Source organism: Chrysemys picta, chromosome 12, assembly GCF_011386835.1.
Source record: "Chrysemys picta bellii isolate R12L10 chromosome 12, ASM1138683v2, whole genome shotgun sequence".
Classification (NCBI taxonomy): Eukaryota; Metazoa; Chordata; order Testudines; family Emydidae; genus Chrysemys; species Chrysemys picta.
In genome coordinates, this window is record NC_088802.1 from 41,515,253 (window position 1) to 41,535,658 (window position 20,406).

The following is a 20,406-nucleotide window of genomic DNA, read 5'->3' on the forward strand; positions in this document are numbered from 1 at the left end:
CCCATAAGGTAAATGGCTAGTTCCTAGCGCTTTATTTACAAAAAAACTATGAATATTAAGTAAATCCACCTAACTGGGCCTTCAGGTACATGTGCAATATTACTCCCATTTTGCAACAGGGGAAGCAGAGAAAGAGAAGTTCAGTGATTTGCCAGAAGCCACTAATGTCCCTGTGAGAGCAGGTGTAAGAAATCTGGGGTTCCTGTTGCCTACCCCAGTGCTTAGACCACACTGTTTGTTACTAAGAACATTTGCATGAAATCAAGATAATTGTTTTTTGCGAGTACCTCTGCCTCTTCCCCACTAAATTGAAATCCCTTGTTTGTGTATGTGTGATAGTCACTGTGTTGCTATAGAAACTGATGTGATGACTTCAGCAAAGGAATGATGCATAGAAGCAAGGGGACTTGCAAACAGGGCTCTTCGCTTACAGATATCCTTAGTGATCAAGAACGAGGGAAGAGAAATGCAGAAATCCCATGTCATCACAACAGAATGTTTTCAGGCATCAGCTGCTCTCTGACACACAGTTCCCTTATGCTGCCTTTTTCTTTCAGGGCCTTTTTTTTGATGACTCATATGGCTTTTATCCTGGGCAAGTCCTCATTGGTCCCTCAAAAGTCTTCTCCAGTGTGCAGTGGCTTTCAGGTGTGAAGCCCGTCCTGAGCACAAAGAGCAAGTTCAGAGTGGTGGTGGAAGAGGTTAGTGAGCAGACACATGGCTACTTACTGTGGGAACGGGGACAATCTTCCTGGAAGAACTGGAACCCCCTGAGACATTAGTTGTTGTATTTTGAGCACTACAGGAACATGATGAATGCAATTAACTCTTACTCAGTGCGGAAGCACAATTAGAAGCCGCCCACGGCTGTTTTTCTTAAAAATCCAGGGGCTAGGTCCAGCCATCTAGAAGCGAAAATCATTTTCCGTGTTGAAAATCCATAGGCTTTGGAATCTGATTCAGTAAAGTTCCTGGAAAAAATGACATTCTCCTTCCCCTTCCTCTCTGCTTCATTTTTCAGGTACAAGTGGTGGAACTAAAGGTTACTTGGATCACTAAAAGTTTCTGTCCTGGAGGTACTGACAGTGTAAGTCCCCCACCTTCGGTAATCACGCAGGAGAACTTGTCCAGGTGAGATCTGCTTAAAGTACCCGTGTTCCCCACCATCCTAAGATGCCAGGGCAATCAGTGGGTAACCTGCCCTTCTCCCAGCAGATAGACATAAGAAATCCAACTTTGTCATCAGCACCCTACATAGGGAGTTTTACTCCAGCCATTTCCTGTCTCCCAGCAGCAGGGGAGCATCATCTGACTGGCTAGTGCAGGTTTTTAGTTGAATGGCAGAAGGACTGGCATCACAAGCTCTCCTCCAATAGAAGTGCTCCCCAGCTGAACAGCAGGGAGAATGCAGCCAACTTCCTCTTCCCCTTCTGTCCGTCATTTAGCTGCAGTGGACTGAACCTTTGAATCCTACAGCTCCAAACTCTATTTCAGAAATGGGAAGGGAAGGCAGCTAACATTGCTTGGCCAGCCAAGGAGCCGTGCCAGTGTTGAGGAGCATCTGATGCCCCCTGCAGGCCATAGGGTATTTGTGTTGGCCATACGGTACTCCATTGAAGTGAGGAAAGAGGGTAGGTGAGTTTTGTAACTCTGTAGGAGAACAGAGCAGTGCAGTCCCATCTGAAGGTAGCTTCAGGAGCAGGAGTTCTCAGCCTACGGAAAGAAAAAGCAAATACCAACTATTAACGCCTATTTTTAATTCTCTCTGGGAGGTTGACAAGAGTAACTAGCCCTTGTATGTGGAGGAGGTGGCTACTCTCTTCTCCTCCCAGTTCCCAGGTAGCCTGGAAATACCCTATAGCTCTTCCCTTACATCTCTGGGTGTGTATGAGAGAGACTAAAGAACTCTAGTCTCCTGGGAAACGTTAGTTGTAATGCAAAATTGTTCCCATTTTAATTAGTGCCACCCACATGGACCGCACATACGTCAGCATGTACAGGACTGGTGTACATATGCTGATGCACCTGCTACCCATGTGGAGGTACTACTCATCGCTAGGGTGTTCATTATCTCTTGCTCTGAGGCTGACTGGGGAGGTGACGGTTTTCATCTTCTCACTGTTAACAGAGTAAAGCGTCTGGGGTGCTTCGACCATGCACAGAGGCAGCTCGGGGAAAGATGCCTCTACGTATTTCCTGCCAAAGTGGAACCTGCAAAAATCACTTGTGAATGCCCAGAGAGAAACTGTGTTCTGGGGGAAGGATCAGTCGCCAAGAAGGTGTGTTCCCAGGAAAGTGATGGGCTAGCTTAGCTGGCAGTGTGAGAGGCGGGCACTTGGACGACTTGTATTTCAAACACATCTGCTTGAGTGGTTGGGATTCATGTAGCCTGGATTTTAAATGCTCCTTTTAAAACCTAAATCTTCCCATAAAAGTCACATGGTATAGGAAATGTGACCCAGTAAAGTGTAACGGCTCGGTAGTGCTTACAGTCATGTCACCTTGTGCAAGAGCTGAGCAGGATTGGGCCGGATCAGTTACTTGGATGAGGCCCTCTGGGAACACCTACATGTTGCAGAAAGTGGGGTTAGCCGTACAGTTGGTGGCATTCTTTTCTCTGCAGCACTACAAAGCCAGTGCCATAGCAAAGTGCCAGCAGGCAACTGTGGTGTTAGAGGTGCCATCTTTTCGGCATAATATTGAAGTCCTGACCACTTGGGCCATTAAAGAACCTTTTTTGCATAACTTTAGGGATGTTAAACTTGGTTTCCTAGCAGAATCTTACTCTGGTCACTTAAATCTCCAGTACAGCAACACATTGGGGAAAGCGTTCATTTCCTGTGCTGAACTGTCTTGTGTTGACCAACAACTAAGTGCCATGTACCATCCAAGGGTAGCTGCATTTCAGTGGCAAGGAGAGGAGCCGCCTGTGTAGCTTTGTACGTTCCATTTAGTTAATTTTGTAAAGTTTCTTAGTGCCTTTTATTATGCAAGCTCCTATATAAACTAATATAGTTTTATTAAAGAGCCATCGGAACTGGATTTTGCACCTGGACTCTTGCATAGTCATGTAAATACCCAGTGCCCTAGCCAACATCCCCTGCTCTTCGTAAAACTATTTATATCCTCCCTGGCTGCTGCTTGTGCTAGTACGGTAACTCCATTAGCAATAGCTCATTGCTTTGTAAAATGCTCTGAGATAGGTGGAGTGTGAAAAGGGCCAAAGAGGGTCACATTGTAGTCTGTACATAGTCCCTCCTGTTGGCTGTGTAACATGTTTGCTGTGTGCACAGGCACCCAGACTCCAGTTTATTTATTGGCCAGCATTGCTCTCTCTAGGTGAGGAGATTGCTGAAAAAACAGATTGTGAAGATCATGTCATGCACCCCAGATTCTCAGGGTACCAATGAATCGCCCGATGGAGAGTCTACTGCAGCTGCTGACCAAAAATCGGAAGAACTTAAAACCAGATCCAACTGTGAACTAGGGGACTCTGCCAATGGCACACTAAACCTGGGGGAGATAAAGGAGGAGCAGCCTGAAGAAATGGGAAAGGAGACTTCTTGCACAGCAGCGGGGCGACAACAGCAGCCACCTTTCCTGTTGAAAGATGATGGGTCACCTGACTACAGGCTCCAGTCAATGGAACAAGATGCTGATGATGAGGCAGCCGACGACACAGATGACACCAGCTCTGTGACCTCTTCGGCGAGCTCCACTGCCTCTTCCCAGAGTGGCAGCGGCATAGGGCGCAAGAAGAGCATTCCCCTCTCTATCAAAAACTTGAAGCGGAAGCATAAGAAGAAGAAGACGAAGATCTCCAGGGAATTTAAACCAGGAGACAGGTAGGTTCAGATTTCTATCCCCAGTCAATCACCTTGCTAAAGCTTCCCTTCTCTGAATTCTCAAATGCACACACAAGTTCGGGTAAGCATGGAGCTCCGGCTGAGTGTCTTTTTCACGTCGTGTGAGAGCACGGCTTGGGACTAACAAACAGTTGTTACCTTCTGATGGCTGTCCAGTGCCCATTGTGAAATGTGTTTGGTTTCAGTCTACCTGCGGATGGAAAGGTGTCCACATCACATAAAATCAATACTGTCATATTCCAGTAGTGCCTAGAGGCCTCAACTAAGCGTAGTCCCCTGTGCATACAGAGAGGAAGAGGTGATACTGCTCCAAAGAGCTTCGTCTAAATACAACATTAAATGATGCCCTTGTTGGCCGTTCAGCAAAGAGGCCAAGGAGGGATGGAGATGGAGACTGAACTCTGTCCAGTCACCTTTAAATAATCCCTCCAGAACAGCACTGAGGGACGTTGTCAGGGCCTGTGGAGGAGTCTGCCTTTTCATGGCCCATACTATACCTGTCCTGCAGTCTCAGGACTGATGAATTAGCATCTTTCACTAGGACCAGATTCATATACAGACGCTCCCCAGGTTACACAAACCCGACTTGCGCAACTCCGCACTTACGGGAAAAATTCCATAAGTTCCGTAAGCTTTTTTTTTTTTCGTAATTGTTGGGTATACATTCCCGACTTACGCAAAATTCGACTTATGCAAGGCATTCCGGAATGGAACGCTTGCGTAAGTCGGGGACCGTCTGTACAGAATTTTAAAAACCGCAGCACAAGAGCACTGGGGAAATAAGTCTGTCGGCATCCAGGGAGTTAACATAATCCATGCTTCAAACACCCCTTTTTGGCAGTAAATGTAGATACTTGGATGAGAATCTCCTCAGAGAGGAGTAAGTGAGCTGTGAGGATGAGGGAGATCCGGTAGCACAGAAGTAATGTGGGAAACAATATACTTCAGTCACTGTTCATTCGATTATCTCCATTTGCTTCAGTATAAGTGGAGCATTGTCGCTCTGGAATACTTTCTCAAAGCCTGGGAGAAGCGTTCCAAAGCATTGGAGCTCAGGGGAGCAGTGTTAAAGTGGGCAAGATGAAAGGCACCAGAAAGGAGTAGGATTTTCTGGAAATAGCATCAGTAAGTATGTAGCCTCTATTTCCCTCACACACACACGCACAACTTCTATCTTTCTAGTGCAGTTGAAGGGGGTCTCAGATGGGCAGCTTTGATAGCTGATTGCAGCTGACATGAAGAAGGCAGTGGACAGATGGCTCCATTGCAAGGCAAACATATAGAACATAGTCCCTGGGGCTCTTTGAAGATATGACATTGCTGTAAGGAGAGTGTAAAACCCTAGATGGCCCTTAAAGGGGTTATATGGCAGCTGGGTCATTAACCACCATGAAATGCCCTGGGTGTCTCACTACTGCTTGAATAACCAGACAGAAAGCTGATGAGACTTTGTAGGCACAACAGCTGAAATGCTGTCGGAAAGGGTGAAGTGAATGGAACATACATGTTGCATTGGCTCGATGCAGCTGGAGTACCAGATCTGATGGTCAGCCACATGGGTGCCTCTAACTGCATGAAAGCAATACAGCCTGTAACGTTCGCTTAGTTTTTTAAATGGGTATGGCTTTATCGGGGCAGCATCTGAAGCTTTTGTGGGTGCCACTAAGGGATTCTATTGCCACCTCCTTTCATTTCAAACAGCGATTAACTCCTTTAAAAAGGTTTAAACTCTCTTCCCATTATGAACCTTCCTTTCAACACTGACCCTCCAACTTCCCCATAAAGAAACAAGTCCCCCTGAAATGTCACATGCCACATATGCCATGGTAGAATTTTTCTGAGATGTTCTGCTGTTGACTCTCTAAAAAAGGAAATCCTATTGTATTTATTTATTTGCCCATTACAGCTTCCAATATCTCCATACTTTTATTGGCTTTAATAAGGAGAGATGTTCAAAAGCCGTAAAGATGTATCTGAAAAAAAGCATGTGGTTGAGTGTACCCTGCACTGTGGGAGGCATGGATGGGGGTTAACTAAGGGTTTGCTGGAATAGTGCTATAAAGAGGTGCTGTACTGCTTCCCCTGAGGGGGAAGAAGAGGTGCTTGCCCAGCCATGGGGTCCAGAAGCAAGGAGGAACTGGGAAACTGCCCATCCTTCTACACTACTTGCAAGAGATTTTGTACGTTAAGGATGAATAAAGCTAATCTTCTCAACAGTATGCATCCAGTAGCATATTGCCATTACCGAACAAAATGGGGGCAGAGTTAAGGGGATGATTGATGGGGTGATTGAATGATTCTAGGGCAATGGGGACTTGGCTGGATCCCTTACCCGTTCATTTTCAGGCTCTCACTAATATTTGCCAGGAGAGGATTAACCTGTAGAATTTTTGTGAAGTGTAACTTCTGGGGATGTTCAGTGGATCCTGTTGGAACTTGTTTTCATTCTTAATTCTTCTTCAGCAAAGGTTTCCGTTAGGGACTATTAAACATAAATGTCCAGTAGCTTGGTCACTAATTTAATATTTTATTAAAGGTCTGAGTATAGCCTCTAGCAAAAGTAGCTTGGCACCGTTGCTCCATAGATTTTGCTAACCTGATCCCAATCAGGAATGCTGTTCAGTGTGGTTCTCTGTATGGCAGTATGTGCACCCATGGGTGTATTTGAGTACAGAAAACTGTGCACTGTAGCAAATGCTTCTGAATTGGCTGTGGGAGGGGTATGTGTGATTAGGAGGTTTAAAATGGAGAGGGGGCAGGAAGATGAGACCCTTATGTCCAAAACAGGATTGTTCTATGCTTGGGTTTGTCTTTATGCTGTAGAAGTGATCGTATGTGAGAATGGCCAGGAAGTAAAGTTTTTGTTGTCTTTAAACTGAACACCCTTCTGCTTTTCAAAGGAAGAGGCAGTGTCAAATCTGTCTCCAAAGGGCTGAGATATAATATGCAGCTTTAGTCTTCCTTTTCATCCCCATGGCCCCAGCTTCAAAGATTTCTCAGAACTTCAACAGAGCTCCAGATAGAAGGCACTTCAAGCCTTTGGAACCTAAGATTTTTCCCTACTGAAGTCCCCCATCTCACCCCTCTTCCAGCTGGTGTGCAGCTTCATGTGCACTAGTATCTCTGTAAATTTGCTCCTGTGAGAGTGAAATGAGTGTGGCATTTACTTCCTGAAATGTAAAAGTTCCTGAAATATAGACTTACAAAGGGAAAAAGTTATCACTTCAGATCTGTGGTGAATGAAAATCTGTCCCATAAATGGACATACAGGCATATCTGAACCCAGTCAGCCTGAGTATTGGTTCCTGACCTTAAAACCCCATCTCTTGACTTACTGGTGCCAGGTGTGAAACATGGGTGCCCATTTGAACTTTGAGTGTTTGGCAGCCCAGATTTTCCTACTGTTGCTCTGTGCACTTAACTGTGGCTGCTTGTATTGGGGCAAGCCCCCAAAATGGGTCAAGTCAATTGGCAGAGGGGTCTGCTTATTCTCTTCTGCTCTCTGCGGGTGGCAGCTCCGTTTAAGCTCTGTCTTTTACATTCAGAGTTGCTGTAGAAGTGGTGACCACGATGACTTCAGCTGATGTGATGTGGCAGGATGGCACTGTGGAGACCAATATTCGCTCCAACGAGTTGTTTCCAGTCCATCATCTGGACAACAATGAGTTTTGCCCTGGGGACTTCGTGGTGGACAAAAGAGGTACTGGGTGAAAGATATGTTCTGGGAGAAAAAGCAAATCATCATTTTTTGTTACAAGGCATAAGCGAGCTTTGCAATTGTCTATTTTGCTTTGGATTTTTAAAATGTGCATATGATGTTGCAGGTGCCTGAGCAGTTAAAATCAATAACACTTACCCCCCAAAAATCCAATGACTTCAATCTACTCTGAAAGTGCTTTTCAGATATTAATGAGTCTGGCCTCACAAGCCCTTCGGGAGGTGGGCAGAGTAGTGTCCGTGTTCTGCAGACAGGGATGCTGAGACACAGAGCTTAAGTGACTTGCCCAAGGTCACACACTGAGTCAGTGATAGAAGTGGGACTAGAACCCAAATCTCCAGACTCCCCAGCCTGTACTTTTGCCATGAGACCATCCTTTGCACTCCAGTGCTATCCTTTTGCTTTTTGTTTTCTAGTACAGTATAAAATCAGTTATTGCATCCCCTCTATTTAAGTGCAAATGTGTAGTGAGAAACAAGCACTTAAATATGGCTCAGGTAACTCTACATATACACAGCAAAGAGTCCTGTGGCACCTTGTAGACTAACAGACGTATTGGAGCATGAGCTTTCGTGGGTGCATCCGACGAAAGTGGGTATTCACCCACGAAAGCTCATGCTCCAATACATCTGTTAATCTATAAGGTGCCACAGGACACTCTGCTGCTTTTACAGATCCGGACTAACACAGCTACCCCCCTGATACTCTACATATACATAGTTTGTAGGCTTTAAAGAACTTTTATTATATAGGGCTGAACCTGTGTGAAATAGATAGGGATGAGTTGGATTTGCCAGCTTTCTGTTAGCACACAACCCTTTCCCTGGGAACCCTAAAGGATCGCTCTTGATCTGAGGACACCCTTTTTACTTGCCTGCTCAGAACTAGAGCGATGAAGGAATGAATCGCACACAGTTTAGCTTTACCTGGATGGCCTTCCCAACAAGGTTCTCACACTATTATATTTATCTAAAGAGTTTTCTGTAATTAAAAGTGGCTTTTTCTTCCCCTTTCCTCACAAGAAACAAACCAATCAAACCCCACCAAAAGTAGGGGAGCGTCTCACTTCTGAGTTTCCCAAGGCTTAGGAGCTAAGTAACGGTTCTAAGAGACACAACTCTCTGCAGGAGTTCAGTGCTCGTGAATGTGAAGGACGAATGGCGCTTGGCTTAGCTTGAAACAACTGCATGCATCTCCCTCTTCCCTAGCAGCAGTTCAGGGCCTCCATCGAATCTAGATTCTCCAGACAGTGATGAGCGCAGTATGGCAGAGCAGCCTCAGGGCTCTTTTAATAAAAAAAACAAAAAACTTTAATCCTCTTCATCCTCTTCCCCCATAGGTAGGAGTAAATTGTTCTAACTGTAGTGCTTTTGTTTGGGGGCAAGGGATTGTTTCTAATTGTTGGGTCTGTAATATATATAGTTGGAAAGCTGTGTCAGAGATGAGTGTTGTGTTCACTTTTACCAGTAGTCATTGTTGGAGCCCTGCGCGGATACTAAATTTGAATCCGCAGCCGATCTGCAAAAATGGTCGGTGGCTATAAAGCCGATATCCGCAGATTTGCAGGCTCTAGTCATTGTATCTCGTTCCTCGGGCTGGAGATGCTGTGTCCTTGTGGGTTAGGCATTGCTTGTGGAAGCAAGAGATGGAGGCTGAGACGTCCAAAGTTGCATAGGGGAAACGAGCATCTAGATCTCATTAATTTCTAGTAAATTGTCAGGCCCAGGTTCTAGTTTTGTCTGACAAATTTCTAGGAATTCCTGCCTCCTCCTCCACCTCCCTTCCCTGCCAATCACCCCCCCCCCCCCCCCCCTGAAAACGCTGCAGGCAAAGCTCTTTATAACCTGGAAAGAGAGAGGAATCAAACTCCATAAAGCCCACTGAGGAGTTTTATTGCCAGTCAGTTTTACATGGAAGGTGTTGACGGCAGACGCAGTCCAAGTCCAGCTTCTGTGAAAGGTTGTTCCCTGCACACAGGTCTCCCCTTATTGACTGACAGTTTCGTTGTTCCAGTGGAACATAGCTGTTGTGGGAAATCATGATCATGGAGGAAGAGACGCCTTGTAGCTACGGCCCATCCCAGGCAGCCCTCTTGGCCCATCAGTACCCACACTTGAATTGGACTCTTTGGCTCTTCATTGAATAGTGTAGAGAGCAGAGCATCAAGGTGAATTGGCCATTGATCAGGCACTGCAAGTCCCCACAGACAAGTGTGCTCACCACGGATCTCTCTCCCCACCCTCTGGCTAGATGGCCCTGTAAAGTTACGACTCTTCCCTTACTTGCTCAAAATACCCCAGCTCAGTTGTTGCTTTCATCCTGGCATTGCACACAGGTGAAGGATGGGTTCACAATTTGACAGTTGGCAACCCCTAGCTCCAATGTAACAAGATCCAGCCTCCTGATTTCCCTGTCTCAGGCGGAGCTGCTGGGCTGTAATGCCTCGCAGTAAATGAGATGAGATGAGAACAGTCGCTGTTGGTCCAGCTTTTCACTTGGATATTTTCCTCCCTTCCACCCTGACCAAAAGCTCAGACCTCCCAGGACCCTGCTGTGTATGGAGTGGTGCAGTCAGGCGACCACATCGGCCGCACCTGTATGGTGAAGTGGTTCAAGCTGAAGGCCAGCGGAGACGATGTCGAGGTAGGTGAAGCAGCTTGCGAGGAGTGAAGTACACAACAGCACTTATTCTGTACGCTTCCGCCCTGAAATAAGTCACCTTTGAGATTAGGGGAGTGGGGCATGTTACTGCTCTGGTGTCAGACTGGTTATGGGGACATTTTTCTCTGCACACCTCTTGAGGCAGCGCAAAGTGTACATGTAGCTACACGCAGCCGTGAAAAGCAGGCCACGTCCACACTGGGGGTGTAGCTACGTGTGTCAGTGAAAGGTCTGGCAGAGGGGAAAGTCTCCAGCAGTGGGGAGGAAGTGGGACACTACATGGCTGAAAATAGCAGCATAGGCGGGAAGGTAGGGCTTGGGTGAGGAAAGAGCCGTGTAGGGTACATACCCGCTCCCTTCAGGTGTGTCTGTGCTCTACTCGCCTGTCCACACTGCTACTTAAACCATGCTGGGGGGGGGGGGGGCTACCCAAGTATATACTCTACACACCACCAAAAGAAGCATGCAGTGTAGACATAGCCTGTGTTTCTGCGGGTGGTGACCTGGCACGGAGCAGACATGTTCAAAGACTTGCACACCCCATCATCCTGGTTTTTTCCCTTCAGTTATCCATGAATTTCTGTCCTCGTACACACTTGCCATCTCTAGCCTTTGGCCAGGAGAGAGGCTGGTGCTGAAACAAGCAACCACAGTTGATTTCTCAAAGTTTTGGTGCTGGGCCTCTGATTTGTTCCACCTCTGCTAGTTGGCAGAGAAGCCCATCGCTCAGTGGTCGTCCGAAACCCCATGAGAGCGCTCTTGACCCTTCACCCCCATTTACAGACCGCATCCTCCTCCCCCATCACGTGCAGGAGCTCGGAGCATTTCACCTTGCAGGCTCCGGTTAGGCTGTGGGCAAGTTGGAGGAGTGCTGTAAACCAGGCTCGTTCTCCCTTTACCCCTCCTGCGGGGTGGTGCATGCAGTATGTCACCAGGGCTAGTTCACGCTTAGAACGAAATCTCAGGCTATGTCTACACAACATCACTTACAGCGGCACAACTGCACCGATGCAGCGGCACCACTGTAGCGCTTCTGGTGAAGGTGCTCTAAGATGACGGGAGAGAGCTCTCGGGTCGGCTTAATATTGCCTGCCTCCGTGAGTGGCGGTAGCTATGTTGGTGGGAGAAGCACTCCCCACACCTGCGCTTAGGTCTGTATAATTTACATTGCTCAGGTATAGCTTATGTGGTTTAGTCACACCTCTGAACGACGGAAGTTATTCCAAAGTAATTTGTAGTGTAGACGTAACCTCCGACTGCCCCAGAGACACATTCCTGTGTCTAACCAATTCCTCGTGCCAGTAAATAGTGGTGCTTTTCTCAGAGCGAAAGCAAAGGTGAGCCGCCTTGGGGGGGTGGGGTGGGGGGAATGCTATTTCCTATTTAAAGTGATGAGCCTTTTACCCAACCCTCCTGCCAGATGTCATGGTTCAGATATCATGGAACCTGTATCCAGAATAAATCCTGTTTTCTCTGGCTCAGCTCAGCTCCCCCTTTAGCTCTTTTTGTGAAGGCTGGATGTTCACAGGGGCTGTACAATGTTTCCCATTGGCTCATGAGTCACGCAGCATAAAACCTGAGAGAAAAGGTGAGGATGAACTGGGTGAAAAGACAGGACGCTAATTTACCCCTTAGTACCTTTTCTGAGGTGACGCGTGTAATATCAAATAGCAGAGCACAGCAGCCGGCACCAGCTGTGAAAGCAGAAGAATGAGGGAAAGAGTTAGCCGCGCATGGTCACACGATGTCAAGTGGCCACCGGAGCTGGGAACCAAACTGCAGATGCAGGAAGTATTTTAAGTGTCAAAAACAGAATCTAGAAATCAGTACAATAGTTGGACGCTAACGCGCGTGTGTTCTCTCCAATGCCAGCTGATGGGGGAGGAAGAGGATGTGAGCGTGTATGATATTGCCGATCACCCCGACTTCCGCTTCCGAACCACCGACATCGTGATTCGCATCGGCAATGCCGAGGACGGAGCCTTGGCCAAGGAAGATGAGGTGAGTCTCAGGCATGCTCATGTTGCCCGAAGCAGCCTCCAGTCATCTTAGCTGGGTTCTCCTAAGGGACCTAAGAGAGTTGGATTCCCCAAGCCCCATTTGGGCACCTAGTGACCACAATCTTCTTTGAAAATCCCAGCCTCTCGTGTTGCCTGATGCCGCTGCATTTTCTGCCCCCACCTTAGCCTGAAAGGTCCCATGTGTACAAGGCACCTGTCCACCTTGGACAGAGTCAGAGGGCACTGGGATGAACATCTAAACCTGGAGGCCTAAGTAGGCACAATCTCAGATTTTAACTGAGGTCGCACTGAAGTCCTCTTTGCCAGGGTGAAACATGGGTTAAACCTGCCCTGAAAGTCAAAGCAACTGGAACCAAAAATGGAGAATGAATTTTGTTTGAGTTTAATTTCTATCCAGCAAGTATCTGTGTAGGGATCCCACACTGGGTTTTCAGGATCACTTCTAAGATGGAAAGTCCAGGGCGGCCCCAAACAAAGGGAGATTGAAGATCAGTTTGTCTATAGCTAGTGACGTTTGTTCTGCTTTGAGAAATAAGGCTGTTCTTGTTATAAACTGAATGTACATGTTTAAGTTGGATTAAGGAGTCAGGAGAGGTCTGTGGGGGACCTCCCTTTTGGAAAGAACGTGAGCTGTTCACTGGTAGTGGGCCTCCTTAAGGCTGCAGGTCTTGCAGACCCTAGAAGTGACTCTTACACTAACAGAGGGTAGCAGACGCAGGGTAGAAGTGTAGGAAGACTTCTCAGCTCTCTGATAGGCCAAGTAGCAGTAGCATGTTTACGCTCCAGCAGCATGAAATGCACATCTGAAGCTGCTCACCTGGCCTGTATAAACTTTGTTCCAGCTTAAGAAGCTATTTATTCTGAATGCACTAAACGTGGGGTTTAAAAAGCCGAATGTGGCGTGTTTGGCGTTTCAGCCTCAGAGCTCGAGGGCCAGCCTGAGCTGCAACTTCAAAGCACTGTCTACGCAGCTGTCTTTAGCGCATGAGTGCGAGCCCCTCTACTCAGATGCTGTCAGCCTAGCCTGGGCGGCTGGCTGCCATGGGCTAGGTAGACAGGCCCTAGCTCTCATAGAAGTGCTGGGCTCTGGGAACAAACTGCAGAGTCTGTGTGTCTTCCTTCAACTGAGCTGGCTCAAAATCAAAATTCCTAGAACTACCACTAGATGGCCCCCTAAGCCAAAGAAATGGTGGTAGGATCCCATTTATAGCCATCTGAGCAATCAAAAATATTTTCCATACTCACGGGTTGGAGCTTTATAATGTTGATGATGGTCAGAAGTAATCATATAATATGATTCACAGTTTCCTGAGGTGGTGACTTTCTAGTGTCCAAGGTAGTTTTTCATGGAAACATTTCCCCATTAAATAGAATCACAGCAGCTTGGTTGCTCCTGCTGCAGCCCGTGGTTTCACTGCGTTCGCACGCCAAAAGCTTGTTTACCTGCCTCAGTTACCTGGAGAAAAGCTATTTCTCAAAGCCTTCATTCTCTGTACTTAAGAAAGAGGTGGTGATATTTTGTTTGCTGCTCTTGTTCCCATAGCCCTCGGTAGGACAGGTGGCTCGCGTTGATGTCAGCAGCAAAGTAGAAGTAGTCTGGGCTGATAATTCCAAGACCATTATTCTGCCTCAGGTAAGGTGCTCCTGTCTGGATGCAAAAATACTGCTGGAGTCTGTGTAAATGAATCTTCTTATGTTTCCTCCTTCTCCTTTTACCTTCACCCCGTGGGATGGGGGATTTCCCACTCCTGTAATCCTAGACATACAAGTGCTTGGTCTTGTTTGGTCTCTCCCTTTTCTTGAAAACTAACTTTGAATTTGATGATCTCTTTTCATGGCTCTTGAGTGTTGAGAAGATGGGGTTGTCTAGATTGTTACTATAGAGCCAGATTCCCACCCCCCAGTGTATGCCCACAGCTCTACCAATGACCCTCCTTCCTGACCTGCAGCACCCCAGTAATCCAATCACGGGGCTTCCATGCAATTATTGCGTGAGAAAGTTCTGTCTGCAGAGATCTGCCAGTGACCGTCACTCGAGCCCAGTCACCGCTCTGTTTTGCTAACGCATCAGTCTGCCCTGAAACCCCTGCTATTCTAGCTCTAGACCATTGCTGAACTATTGCACTAAATTAGATGGTAGTACTTGATGTGTGGATCTGGACTAGAACCACTAAATGGTGACCTAACCTAGGACTCGATCCCAAATCTCTCCCGAGATGAACAGTTAGAGGTGAGCACAGTGCAAAACCCAAGAAAGACAACGCATGAATCCACTGCCTAATGAACCACTTTACTTTGTCTTCCACATCTTTGTTTCCAGGTTCTTTGAGCTCTCTTCGAATGCCTGTCTCTGCCTACCTTTTAGTCCCGTCTCTCCTCTCCTCTCATCTCTTTTAGTGACGACAGACGTTCTAAAGAAAATAGAATACCTGCCTTTGTAGGGGCCTGTCCCCTATCAGAGCAGCACAGAACACATCACTTCTCTTGCTACAGAAGCTCATTCATGTGCAGAAAGCAGTTGTTGATCACGACTTAAAAAAAAAAAAAACTCGAGCAGCTCGGCATTAATTACAGTCGAATGGTCAATGCCTGCACTATGGAAATGGAAGAGGATGTTACAAAGCAGTCTGCTGTCTCCCTTCCCCCTATTGTCCCATGTGACCGGATCACAGGCAGAATCAAAGGTCTGGTGTGTGCTCCACAAAGAGCTGCTCTCACGCCGCGCCTCTGCAGCAAGCTGTGTCACTCCGTTCCCTGGGATTCTGTCTGAACATGTAATTACAGGACTTGGGTGAATGTCGAGATCCCAAGTTATCTGTTGAGAACTGTAATTTTCGTTTCTGTGCGTGTGCCAGAGACTAGCTGGTTGGGCACTTTCAGTGGATCTAAAAATAACCATGAAGATGGCATAACTGGCTGACAAAGTAGCCTTTCGACTCAGATTTGGGGTAGGCCACAAGAGCAGGAAGTCTGGTGGCCTTGGTCTAGCTCCCCAGGATCTAATCTTAGCTGGCACTTGGTTATTGAGTGGCCTGCGACTGGCATAACTGTGCTGGTGCAGGTGGGGATTTTGAGGCTCGTTGGCAGAGCTCTGTGTGTGGAGAGCTTGTACGGCACATCTGCATGTCTGGCTTTTAGCTACTGTGATCAGTGTGTGTCTTTTTATGAGCTGTATGGGTTTTATGCAACATCACTTGAACTTTCAGAAGTTAGGATTAAAACTTCCCATTGTACAAACCTCTTTAATACACCTTACAAACTACTTTTTGTCCTGGAGCTATCCATTAGGTTTTGTTCCCACCCCCCACCTGGCAAACGGGGGGATAGATGAGTCAAATTTGTATCTGAGTTGATACATTTTCATGTCTGCTTTGCAAGGCTGTCGTTGAGAAATGTAACACACACAGAAGTCCCCTGAAACTTAGAGCTGCAAGAATGGGGGTGGAGGGGGAGGGGTTGTGATGGAGTTTGGGAAAGCTAGACTCTCAGGGTACATAGTGAAGAGGGGTAGGGAGAAAGCACATTTATAAAAGAGTCAGGTCAGCAATTCTAGTAAGGCTTCCTTATCCCAATTAAACCTTAAAAAGTGGCAGTGAAGTACAGTGGTTGGAGACTATTCATAGCAGAGCCCCGATAGCAGTTACAGTGTGCCACACAAGAAGATAGTGAAACATGCGCATTCTAGCTAGTTCAGGCATTGTTTCTGTAGATGCATGGAATGCAGACACAGCCAAGCTGGGGTATTGTATTCACACAGCAGCTGACTCAGTTGCAAAAACAGAAATACAAATTTGACATGTTAACACCTGCAAAATTTGTGGGGGGTTCAGAAAGCTGGGACTTCAGTCTTGCAGTTCTAGCATGCATGCTCTCTCTGGTCTGCAACGGAAGCCCCAGCTTTTGGGACAGCTGTGTTTTTAAAAACTGACCCGGCTATTCCCAAACACCCTATTTTCGGGGGGGGAGGGGAAATGCTGATTCAGAACCCAGATCACAGGAACTTCATAAGTGCAGGACTCAGCTCAGCTAGAATCCACCTTACATAGATAAAGGAAAAAATGCTTTTTGGGGAGATTTTGGTGTTGCTAGGATCACTGTTTCTAACTGCCGGTTTCCTTTTAACAGTAGAGACTGATTTATCTCCATCCAAGATGACCGTAAATAAAGCATGTGGATTTCAGCCCTATAGCACCTCACGTCTTTGTTTTTGATTCCCTTAGCACTTGTACAACATAGAATCGGAGATCGAAGAATCTGACTATGATTCTGTAGATGGCAGCACCAGCGGGGCATCCTCCGATGAATGGGAGGATGAGAGCGATAGCTGGGAGACGGACAACGGCCTTATGGAAGACGACCACCCAAAAACTGAAGAGCCGGAGCCTGAGGAGCCTGTAGCGGAAGAGGTGAAAAAAGTAGAGGAACAAGTGCAGGGTGCCGTGGCTATGGCGGTTGCTGATCTAACTGCAGAGAAAGCTGGGAAAGAGGGAGCCCCGAAAAGTTTCCGAGAGCTGAAGGAGGCCATCAAGATCTTAGAGAGCCTGAAGAACATGACTGTGGAGCAGCTGCTGACGGGCTCTCCCACTTCGCCGACAGTAGAGCCCGAAAAGCCCACCCGGGAGAAGAAGTTCTTGGACGACATCAAAAAGCTGCAGGAGAATCTGAAGAAGACCCTGGATAACGTGGCCATTGTGGAGGAGGAGAAGATGGAAGCTATGGTGGAGACGGAGAAGAAAGAAGAAAAAGCTGAGGCGCAGACACCGGTGAGGTCGGAGTGGCCTAGTGAGACCCCAGTGCTCTGCCAGCAGAGCGGAGGCAAGCCTGGAGTCACCTTCACAAGTGCCAAGGGGGAGGTCTTCTCTGTGCTGGAATATGCCCCAGGTGAGTGTGACACCTTGGGGCTAGACTAACTCTTCAGACTCTTCCACTGCCTTCCCCATTGAGACTCCTGTGCCCCAGCAGGAGTCCCCTGCAGTCACTCCCCCTCTCTCAATGGCCCTGCTTCTAGGAGGCGGGGAGAAGCATTACCCACCTGGAATTCGTAAGTCACTTAGGAAGGGGCAATTGAAGAGGGCTCCTGTTTGTAGAGGAGTCTGGTCTGGGAAGTGACCCTGGGTCTCTTGCATTTGTAGTACAGGTTCCCTTTCTTTCCCCTTTTGGCTGGAGGAATCCCTTGCCTCAAAGATTGGCGCTCCAGCATTGCTAAGGGCTGTTGCGATCCACAACCTACCAGCACGAAAACCTCGTTGCAACCAAGTTTGAAATGAGCTTTTCTTGGCTGGGGGAAGGTGGAGGGCTGGAGGGTGAGAAGCAGAATGGAGACAGCTGATGTTCTTGTATCGATTGTGCCTCCTCTGAGTGCAGTGGTCCTTGTTGACTCAAACCAACTTTCACCTGCCAGAAATAAAAAAGACTGCCTGGTTCTGTGGTGCATCGGTGATAGCACAGCTTCAGATATCTGGCAAACCGATCATCCTGGACAGGTCAGCTGGGAAAACGTACCCAACCTCTGCTTTGAGCCTGTAGCTGTGGAGAAAAAGGGGCTATTAACACAGCTCTTCGGCTGAGGTGTAAATCCTTGCCCAGAAGTGGTTGCAGCATAGTGGCTGTAGCGCCTGGCTGCTAACTCATGGCTTGAGATCTCCTATAACAATACAGCCACGTTTCCCCAGCTTCACTGACCAGTATCTTCTCTCTCTCCTCCCCATGACACTGGGCGCAATTGTTTGGAGGGAAAAAACTTCCCTTTGAAGGCGTTTGATTTTGGAGGAGGGTTTTCTGTAATCTGATGGGTTGTAATGCCCCTCACTCCTTAGATACCCACGCCTTTAAGAAAATGGAGTTCCAACCACCAGAAGCCAAGAAGTTCTTCAGCACCGTGAGGAAAGAAATGGCATTGCTGGCAACCTCTCTGCCTGATGGCATCATGGTCAAGACATTTGAAGACAGAATGGCAAGTCCATGTGCTCCAGTCTGTTTGTGTGTTAGCAAAGTGACTGGGCGTCGCCTGATCGTTAAGGCTGAGGAGGGAGTTCCAGACTTAATCCCCTATTCTGAGCTGTCAAGGCATCTACACTTGGCTGAAGTTTATAATTACTGTAAATTGGCTCCTCTTTGCATTTCCAGGAGCCCTGGTAATAAACAACGAGTAGGTGGGAATCTGATACTAGAATTACTTCACCAAATAAACCTGGGCTGTGTAATTAGGCTAAGCAAGGAGCATGATTGGGTGGAGAGCCAACAGGGCAGCGGGCGTAGCCAGTCATGGAGTGGAACCCCTTTGAAATCCTGTTTCAGATCACACATCCGGGCCTGCAGGATGGAAGTGTGATGGGTGAAGTTCAGTCTCTCTCAAGTGAAAGACCACAGCCCAAAGCTAGCACCCGCAGGAGATCTGCAAGACTTGAGCTAATTCTCCAAGTCCCGAGTTAGTGTTAAGCTAATTAAAGCCTCTATCTCTTCCTTCCCCACACCCCAAACTCAGCTCTGCCTTGTTACTAGGGTTTGCCTCTTTTCCTTGGACGGAAGGCAGCCCTGGCATTCACTCTAGCCCTTGCCTGTTGGTGCTCATATCTCCTCTCTTCACAGGATCTCTTCTCAGCACTTATTAAAGGACCCACACGCACTCCTTACGAAGACGGCCTCTTCTTGTTCGATATCCAGTTACCCAACATCTACCCGGCTGTCCCCCCTCTCTTCCGCTACCTCTCCCAGTGCAGCGGGAGACTGAACCCCAACCTGTACGACAACGGCAAGGTTTGCGTCAGCCTTCTGGGGACCTGGATAGGAAAGGTAATGCGGTCTTCAATCTCTTTGCATGGCACGTGGCTTTTAAACGGAGCCAGACTTCCGCCACTAGGCAGCGGTGTTTGCTGCTTCCCACTGGCCCCAGAGGCCTGACAGTTTTCCAGTTCAGAGAGCAAACTGGGAAATGAGGGTCCAAGCTGTGTGCTGGTCCTGTCTGCATTGGGCTTGACCCAGGCCTGGTAGTCTGAGTTTGAACTCTGGATAGATGGATGGAGTAGACAGAGCCAAAGGGTAGTGTTTGAGAGAGGTTTTGAAAGTGTCTCAAAACCCACAGTTGTCCCTAGAAGATGAGCTGTGGACTGGCTAGTATTAGCCACAGGCCCCTGTTGGGACTGAGGGTGTGCACAGGGATCATAGTGTGAACAGGAGTCATTCTCCTACCCTTTGAGACTTGGTCTTTCTGGCCTTTCTTTTGCCTTCTCTGCGGTGAGCAGCCGAGGCATGCTGGAAACAGGCTTAGCAAAGACATAGGGGGCACAGTGAGTTTAGGGGTGGGAGGGTCTCTCATTCCTGTTTGGGCACCACAATAAATATCCAGCCATTGACACAATCAACAGGGCTGGTGCAGGCCCCGCCTGAGACCCCAGTTCTGGAGCAGCAGGGCGGGTGCTGCATACCTGGATTAAGGTGAACAAGCAGCTGTCCAGGGGAAGCTCCCACAGTATCTGCCCAGCCTGAAGCCAGTGCAGTCGGCCCATCGTTGTACCCGCAGACCTTTAAAATAGGTGTGCACAAATGCAGCTGGGGTCGGGCCCAGGCAGCAAATGTTGGCGTGCACCTTGATCACTATAAGCTGCAGTCTGAGGACTGTCACCTCCCTTGTTTTCTGTGTTAAATGCTGACCAGAACGGATGCTGCTTTCGCTGTTGCTCGTGACAAGCTGTCCGTGATAACTTGTATGTGTGTTCCAGGGCACAGAACGGTGGACCAGCAAATCCAGCCTTCTCCAGGTGCTCATCTCTATCCAAGGTAAATGCAGCTGCAGAGCCGGTGGGGGGTGGAGGGACACTGAGAGACCCCCCTGCCTTGCTGGGCTGTGTGAAGGAGCACACTTTCCCATCTCAGAGCAGCAGGGGCAAGCTGTTACCCATCCCTCTGTCTTTGACTGCCTTCCAGCCCTGTAACTTTCCCTCACCCCGTTCCCCTCTGCAAGAGCAGGCCTCGCTAGCCCTTCGCTTGTTGCCCTGTGCCTGGGAAGGTGAACCACAGCCGCCTCCAGCCAGCTGCTAATGCCTAAAAAAGCTCCTAAGAGGCAGGTCCTGAGGTTGCTGCTGAGCCTGGGTCCTTCTCTTTATAGGCAGTGAGTCACCAGCCTCGCCAGCATCTGGTTTAT

The 20,406-nt window shown here is 47.9% G+C and overlaps 1 protein-coding gene across 3 annotated transcripts in view; it reads left to right on the forward strand.

Annotated features, from left to right (window-relative positions):
- UBE2O (ubiquitin conjugating enzyme E2 O) overlaps nt 1–20,406 on the forward strand; it is a 113,908-nt gene that overhangs the window by 88,370 nt on the left and 5,132 nt on the right. For all 3 annotated transcript variants that reach the window (XM_065563397.1, XM_024101759.3, XM_065563398.1), the window contains 12 exons: nt 558–701; nt 1,022–1,131; nt 2,129–2,279; nt 3,340–3,845; nt 7,412–7,566; nt 10,115–10,227; nt 12,118–12,246; nt 13,810–13,899; nt 16,487–17,147; nt 18,083–18,219; nt 18,855–19,058; nt 19,985–20,042. In XM_065563397.1, the coding sequence (XP_065419469.1) occupies nt 558–701; nt 1,022–1,131; nt 2,129–2,279; nt 3,340–3,845; nt 7,412–7,566; nt 10,115–10,227; nt 12,118–12,246; nt 13,810–13,899; nt 16,487–17,147; nt 18,083–18,219; nt 18,855–19,058; nt 19,985–20,042 (2,458 nt within the window). The remainder of the gene's footprint in view (nt 1–557; nt 702–1,021; nt 1,132–2,128; nt 2,280–3,339; nt 3,846–7,411; nt 7,567–10,114; nt 10,228–12,117; nt 12,247–13,809; nt 13,900–16,486; nt 17,148–18,082; nt 18,220–18,854; nt 19,059–19,984; nt 20,043–20,406) is intronic.